Here is a 7,929-nt window from a genome sequence, read left to right on the forward strand (position 1 = left end):
GTTTACAAGGAGAGAGGGTTACCCTAGCACTCACACATTTTCTCTTGTTTTCTTCGTCGTCTTTACAAGGCAGCTAGCTAGGGTTAAACGAGTAGGCGGTTTACCCTATCTGCGTGCTAGGGTTACCCTGGCAGGCGGGCTAACTTTTTCCCTTGTAAACACTCCAGGTAGGGTTAACCCGCCTACCTGGGTTAACTTTCTACTTGTTTCCAGACCCTTTGAGTGTAACCGCGCATTAAGTTGTCCCGCGCTCGGGTTGTAGGGTTACACCAAAATTTTGCTTGTAAACCCGGGCTATCTTTTGCCCTCCAGCTAGGGTTAACACGCTTGCTAGAGTAGACCTCTCTCCCTGTAAACAGGCGCTTAAATATATCTCGGTGTGCTGGTTGAGTTTTCAATTTTAATTTCAAGAAACGTTCCTTTTAACGCCCTCCTTTTAGTAATGTGACGAAGTTGTTGATTGAAGTAATTATAATTTGAAGAAAAGTTTCTGTTAGTTCCTGTTACTTGAGAAAAATTTTACGGGTTTTGTTTTAGCACTGCGCAACATGACGTTTCTTAATGTTCATAGTAAGCGTTACACTGTACCTTCCCTTGTTGTATCGTCATCAGTTTGCCGCTCTTAATTGATAGGAAGAATAAATTATACTTTTGATCCTTGATTCCACTATTTTCTGGGGATGTCGGAGGGTTTCACCACACTCGGTCGTTACTTTCGAAATTTTAAGGTTTGTTTTCGCAGCGCGTGCGAACACCTTGAAGTCATTGGTAGCCGTGCGAGGTCACTTAAAGCACTGACAAACTTTGCTTTGTGTACTAAGTGATTCCTCACCCCGGGCCCTAACTTTCCCCACGGCTATGTAATTGTGTGACATTTCTTCTCAGTGGCGGAGGGCAAAAAGACTGTTCGGAGTATTAAGCTTAGATAACTAATTGTGGAGACTCAAATAAAGATAAATTTACAGATAAATTAGAGATTATTTATTTACAATCAAGATAAAGGTGTTTGTGACTATAAATGAAATTCATCAAGTAGTGCATATACACTCTTTCTTTTTTAAAGAATATATTTTATAAGAATATCGAGGCTGAAATTTGCGAAATTTAAAGAATATTTTAAGAATAAACCTGAGGCTGAAATTGTGAAAATAATACAATTTCATGCGTTGAAAATCTGTAAAAACAATACAATGATGTTTTTACTTAACTGTATAAAATTATTCCTTTCTCTAAACGGCAAAACTAGCCAACAAACGAAACACTCTTCACTAGCGATAGCCAAATGTTTAATGATGAGCGGTACATGTAATGTGTTTGTGCAGTAAAAAATATGTACAATGCAAAAGACATGAGCTAAACCGCAAAATTTTTCATGATAAATTCTTTCTTGTCGTATGACATGACATTTTGACCGTACTGATTGCAATGAACAGCAATGGAGCACTTGTAATTGATACGTAAATGTCATAAGTTAAGAATATTACAATAATATTTTCAGGCTAAAATCAGCAGAAAAATAGGAGTATTCAGCCTGGGCCGGAAAAACAATATTCTTATGAAAAAAAGAAAGAGTGTGATGCGTTATTTTTTAGAAAATTGTTAAGTGTAGTTCGCTCCCAGATCATTTCGGCTTAATTCCAAGATCTGTTTTAGATTGATGAATCAAACGTCCCTTTACTTCCGGACAAGCATCTCAATGCAAGCTCAGCGTTGGTCGTGATGACTTTGATGGAGTAAGCAAGAAATGTTAGTCGGCCCTTGCGCGTCTCTTTACTTGAGCATGCGTTTGTAGGCTCCTGGTTATCTTTTAGTTCAGATCGTAAATCTTGGTTTGAGTAGAGAAGGAGAGGATGATTTCGTGTTGTGCATTAAATTCTGGTAATTCGTACATCATTTGCGCGAATACCTGTTTTATCAGGATTTCCGCCCTCGCCGTAGTTTCAACATTCATTGCCCTTCCTCTCTCACGTCTTTTTTCCTTCCATGTTTTTCCCCACTGCTCACGTTCTTTTGGATATGATCTAATAATGCTCTTACTCCAGAGTGTAGAGCGTCAGGAATGACTCACACAGCATACTGCATTTAATTGCTCGTTGACATATGTAAGCCGGTGTGCGCCGCTGTTCGTCTCTGATTTACTTTCAAAAATTAATATTTTTCTGACAGACGATCGTCGGCGTAACAGATTATAACACCTCGTTGGTATCATAGGGTGAAGAAACCTGGAGCGGCCTAAGATAATGCTCAACAATTTCTTGTACTAAAAGTATAAGGAATTGTATGGAGCTCTCCGGGATACTCACAGTACAAGCCGTGTGCGTCTTCTCATGCTTTTGATTGACACATCCGAGAGGATAAAAACGAATTGTTTCTTTAATTGTTTCTTTAATAACTTAAACAGCACTGAATGACGTAGGAAGTGCAATGATGGAACATAGAATTAAGTCCTCGACCAACCAAATCTTAAACTAAACGTTTTATTTACTATGTATGACAGAGATGAGTGGCATCATTAAAGAGCCTGCTCTATGGTGCTACTCTTCCTATCCAGCTGCATGAAAACAAACATTTCAGAGAACGAACGTGATCAAGCAGTCACGAATCATCCTTTGTTAATCTGAGAATACTGTTTTCCATCTTCCTCAAACGTGCCTTAAGAAAATTCAATCTGTTGGTCGACTTGGCCTCAGTGTTAAGAAAGGTTCTCAGAGAAGACTGACAATTGAAGCCTAGTTTGAGAGTTAATCGTTCTTGGTTAAAGGCAGCGCTATGACAACCTAAAGTGCAAACATTTCATGTTCCATCTGGAGTTAACATCATGTCGAATTCTCCCTGCTATGCGCAGCGAAACAATGCTACTTCAGCTACAGGGGACATCGAAGATCGCCACCCGCTCTATTCCACCATCATCGTCACTATTGTCTTCAATGGTTTTCTCTGTTATACCACCCTCATGGTAAACGTTGTTACCATTCACGCTCTGAGGAAAGCATCTTTCCCAGACAAGCCTTTAAAAACACTGCTCCTGAGCCTAACTATTTCCGATCTTGGTGTTGGTTTACTGGGTCAACCTTTGTATATCGTTGAGCAGGCCGAAAAGCTACGTTGCAACGTTCCCGATATCGCCACCTCTGTCGTTTCTGCCACTGTTCATAATTTACTTTTCCTGACTTCGTTTGGTAGCATTATAGCCATAAGTGTAAACAGGTTTGTCGCTATCCAGATGCCTCTGCGATACCAAGACATTGTAACTCGCAAACGGGCCGTTATTGCGGTCGCCACAATATGGCTCTTCAGCGCAGTGTTCATTCTTTGCACTCTTTTTGTGCTTAAACGGAACATCGCTTTCGTAATTTTTGTCATTATAGAAATAGCTTCCTTTATTGCTACAACGCTGTCTTCCTGCAAAATATATTTCGTTTTAAAACGGCACAAAAACGAAATTCAAAATCAGAGACAACAGGTTGCGCAAAATGACAGCATGGTAAACACTGTAAGACTCAGAAAGTCCGCCCATTGTACATTTTGGATTTATCTCGCATTTTGGCTTTGTTATCTTCCTTATATTATCATTGTGATCACTGAAAAGTGCTTGCCAAATACGATCATGGAAGCGCTGTTTATGTGCTCTGAAACAATAGTGTTACTGAATTCGTCGTTAAACCCCGTCATCTACTGTTGGAAGATGAGACATGTTCGTCATGCCGTTAAAGGAGTACTACGAAACTTATTTCGAAGTTTCAACGGACCAGATGGAAGAACAGTAAACAAAACGTTATAAGGTGTTTTAACTTCTTATAAATTTCTTACAGACGAAGGGCAAATCGTAGCACGTGGTTATGGGAAGACAGAATACATAGGCTTATGAGCTAGGCATCTGCTTACTGAAAGCCGGCAACTGTAGCAATCAAAGTCAAAAGCTTCTTTCTGACAAATCGATTTGGTAGAAGGCGATCTTATGTTGCAAACTAAAGGTGTCAATTTCAAACAAGGTATCAGTCCGTTTTATTTAATTTTAATTGTATTCTTGACTTGTATTATGCAAATATTCAAACTACTCTCATTGTTTGTCAGCAGTAAATTTAACGATATCGCACGATAACATTAACAATTTCAATCGGTCTAAAAGCTTATCAGTATTTCATGGCTTTTCTGCTCTTGGAAAGCTTTCTTTTTTTGCTCTTCACTTATGCTTTAAGCGCCCACTGGCTACAATTAAAACTGAAGACGTTTCTTCCCTGAAAATAGAACAAACCTTTTCGTTTTAAAACGGCACAAAAAGGAAATTAAAGCTCAGAGACAACATGTAGCGAAAAATGCCATGTTAAACATTGTGAGACTCACAAAGTCCGCCCATTGTGCATTCTTGATTTATGTCCTATTTTGGGTTTGTTATCTTCCTTATGTTATCATTGTGATTATAGAAATGTGCTTATCAAAGACGATTATGGAAGCGCTGTTTATGTGCTCCGAAATTATCATCATCGGTCAGCAAGTCTTTACGCGCCAGTAGGCGTATAAGGCCGCTCTGAGACTATAGTGTTACTCAATTCGTCGTTAAACCCCATCGTCTACTGTTGAAAGATGGGACATGTTCGTCTCGCCGTTAAAGGCATTCAACGAAACATATTTCGAAGTTTCAACGGAACAGATGGAAAAAAAACAAAAAAACTAAAGAAATAAATAAATAGCTCTATTAACTGCCAAATGTATTAAGTACTGTTGTGCTGATTGAGGACACTGCAAATAAATAAACCAAATATTGCAAATAGAACATAAACTATTTAAGAATTCCACTGGTGGGAGGTTGAGGAGTTGGCTATTTACACAACACGGTCGAGGAGTTGAACTCATTATTACGGAGAACAAATACAGGTAGCGGTAGGGAGGAGGATTTCAACCAGTGACCTCTCGACTTCAAATCCAGCTTCCCAAAACACTCGGCCACGCCAGCCCCTCCAAGTATATTTTGTTTCGTTCTGGTATACGGACAAATTTAATGTCTACACCTTTTTGTTTTGCTTCACAAAGTAAAATAACACTAAACGCCGACTGTTAGAGACTTACTTTGCAATCGAAAGACCTTTTCATTGTTGTTTCTTTACTGCTACATTACCACTTAATTACCAAGGCAGTGAGGCCTGGGTTTAAATTTCGGCTCCGTTTTTTTTCTTTTTTTGTTTATTTTTTTTTTTTCTACGTTCAATCACAAATCGCTGTCTGGTCTCTAAAGCGCATGCATCACCTGCGCATGCGTACAGCACATGGAATTTACAGAAGTTGTCGTCGTGAAAAGGTTTTTGCAGGGTGCAGGGTGCAGGGTGCAGATTGCAGGTTGAAATTTAATTATAACTGGAAAACCGCTGGCACTTAAAAGAGACTTACAGGTGGTAGACTTACCGTGACTGTTACATGACGCCGTTTACAGTCGCTCAGAAAGGTGGCTTCTAGTAAGTGCCAGACCGGCCGAAGCGATGGGAAGAGAGTATATTCCTATGAATTTAAGCCTGCAATGAATTATTAACCGCGCGGCCATGGGCCGAGCGCGGTTCTAGGTTTACCCGTGGTTTATTTTTTTTTTTTTTGTCGGTGACCAGACGCAGACCTCCGCTCGGCCAAATTCCGAGTCACGCAACGTGTGATGTTTTTTCCGCCAGAAGCTGTTAAAACATTAATACACGGATAATTTTACGGATATTGTTTCCTTTGTTGTGGGTAAAATATATTTTCTTTTGGTTTTATCGAAGCGTTGGATTCAAAGGGATTAATAAATACGCTAAAAAAAGGTATTACGTCAGCCATGGAATGCGTTAACGTTGCAGCTTTCACTTTCGCTACGTGACTAATAAGATCGTGTTTACTTTGGAAGTTTATTTCGCCAGAAGCGACGGTCATTAATTTATTTGCAAGTTTGCGAGTATTTCATGTGGTTTTAGGCAAATGAAGTAAATTCTTTGGCTCTTTCATCGCAGCGAGTTCATAGATCGGAAGGAAAATGAAATATTTGCAAGCCAAGCAAAGAACATGTCAGGACATGCAATGATTACGTCATTGGTAGGGAAATAACCACCGTACTAAAGATAGCCGTCGATAACGCAATTCTTGAATTATGTGACTCGTGTGACTTCTTTGCTAGCCCTTTACTCAAGGAAAATATTAAATTTAAACTTGACTTTTAAGAAAGAAAGCTGTTGTTAATAGTGTTCGTATCTTCATGCCCATACATATCCCAAAGAAAGTTCCAGATTAACACTATTATGTCATCGGAGATTTCGCAACGGCTACGACTGATGGTGCAATAGTACAGTCTGTGTTGATCAAGTGATGTGATGTCTACAGTAATCAATGAATCATCAAGGATTACTTTCGAATGTACACTGCGTTGCAACTGTAGTGCTAAGAAAATAGTTAAATTTTAAAAGCGCGGTTTTAAGATCTAACAGATCTTCTTGTTCTTTTTGAAGAAACATCTGAAACATCATCTGAAATATCTGCTGAATTTGGTTTCTTCCCTGTAAGTACCAAAATGAAAGCACACTGAGCTTGTGCTAGTATATTCCGTCGGTTAAAATCTTATATTATTTCATTTCTTTATTTATTTGCTTCATTTGTGATGGCAATCTTCTGTTGTTGAGGGAAGACCCGAGCCAAATCTGGAATCAATGGAAACATCTGTGGAGCGGTCATCGAGATGGCTTTGAAGAGATTTCACTGGTCTCAGCGTGTCGATCGATAAGTACTTATAAAGCCATTGACGACTGGGCCACACTACCAAGTGCTTTAAAGAAACTGATGCCGAAAACTATTTTTAAATACAAACTGAAACAGTTTTTATTGAACCATTTTAACCTTAGTTAGTAGTATTTTAATTCTCGTTTTAGTTTTTAATCTTAGTTAGCTTACCGCATAGGTTTTTTGTCCTTTTTATTGTATTTTAGATTTTAATGTATTTTAAAGGTTGAACATTTATTTTCTCAGAGGACCCTCCTGAAAACCACCTTATGGTGATTGGAGGCCTCCTCTTAAAATATTATGTATTATTATTATTATTATTATTATTATTATTATTATTATTATTATTGTTATTACGTTTTACAGGTTTAACAGACATCCGCGTGAAGATCAAATTGAAAGTTTAAATAAATACATAATGATTATTATTATTATTATTATTATTATTATTATCGTCCTCACGTAATGTTTGCTAAGAGTCCTTAGGGCCGAGACCAAACCATGGTCCTGGGGCACTAGGGGATAGCCAGTTTTTAGCTTGATAGCACCCTCCTCAAAATGTGTGCTGTACCTAGCAAGGTTATCTTTTGTAGTTCACTGATGCTTAATTGGCCAGGAATTCTTCCAAGATAAGTTTCTAGTCCCTTTTTGATAGCTCCAAGTGCTCCAATGATAACTGGTATTGTTTCCGTTCTCATGCCCCACATTCGGCTTGTTTCGATTTCCAAGTCCTTATATTTGGATAGTTTTTCGCTGACTTTCACGGGTGTGTTTCTGTCTGATGGTACTGCCATGTCAATAAATTTACAGGTTTTCGTTTTGTGGTCTTTAATCACTATATCGGGTCTGTTGGCTGTTATTTTCCTGTCTGTGTGTATTGGCATGTCCCATAATATCGTGACATCCTCGTTTTCTGTAACTGTTTGCGGCTCATGGTCATACCACTTTTCTGATGTCTTTATATTATAGTTGTGACAGACTTTCCAATGTATATACTCGGCTGCTTTATCGTGTCTGTGGGTATACTCTGTTTTCGCAAGTTCAGGACACCCAGACACGATATGGTTTATTATTATTATTATTATTATTATTATTATTATTATTATTATTATTATTATTATTATAGCGGATCGATCGTGTTTTCGATGGACACGAGAACATCGCTCACACCAAGTGCGATCACAAGCATGTTGGGAA

At 38.5% G+C, this 7,929-nt stretch overlaps 1 protein-coding gene across 1 annotated transcript; it reads left to right on the plus strand.

The window, feature by feature from the left end:
* Nucleotides 1-2,818: 2,818 nt before the first annotated feature.
* LOC145490510 (melanocyte-stimulating hormone receptor-like) lies at nt 2,819-3,781 on the plus strand. Its single transcript, XM_081469618.1, has one exon. The coding sequence runs from the start codon at nt 2,819-2,821 to the stop codon at nt 3,779-3,781; it is 963 nt and encodes a 320-aa protein (XP_081325744.1).
* Nucleotides 3,782-7,929: the final 4,148 nt, after the last annotated feature.

This window comes from Orbicella franksi, chromosome 6, assembly GCF_964199315.1.
Source record: "Orbicella franksi chromosome 6, jaOrbFran1.1, whole genome shotgun sequence".
Classification (NCBI taxonomy): Eukaryota; Metazoa; Cnidaria; class Anthozoa; order Scleractinia; family Merulinidae; genus Orbicella; species Orbicella franksi.

Bases quoted from the DNA above. Each gene is read 5' to 3' on its own strand.
- LOC145490510 (XM_081469618.1), top strand. From the start codon at position 2,819: ATGTCGAATTCTCCCTGCTATGCGCAGCGAAACAATGCTACTTCAGCT.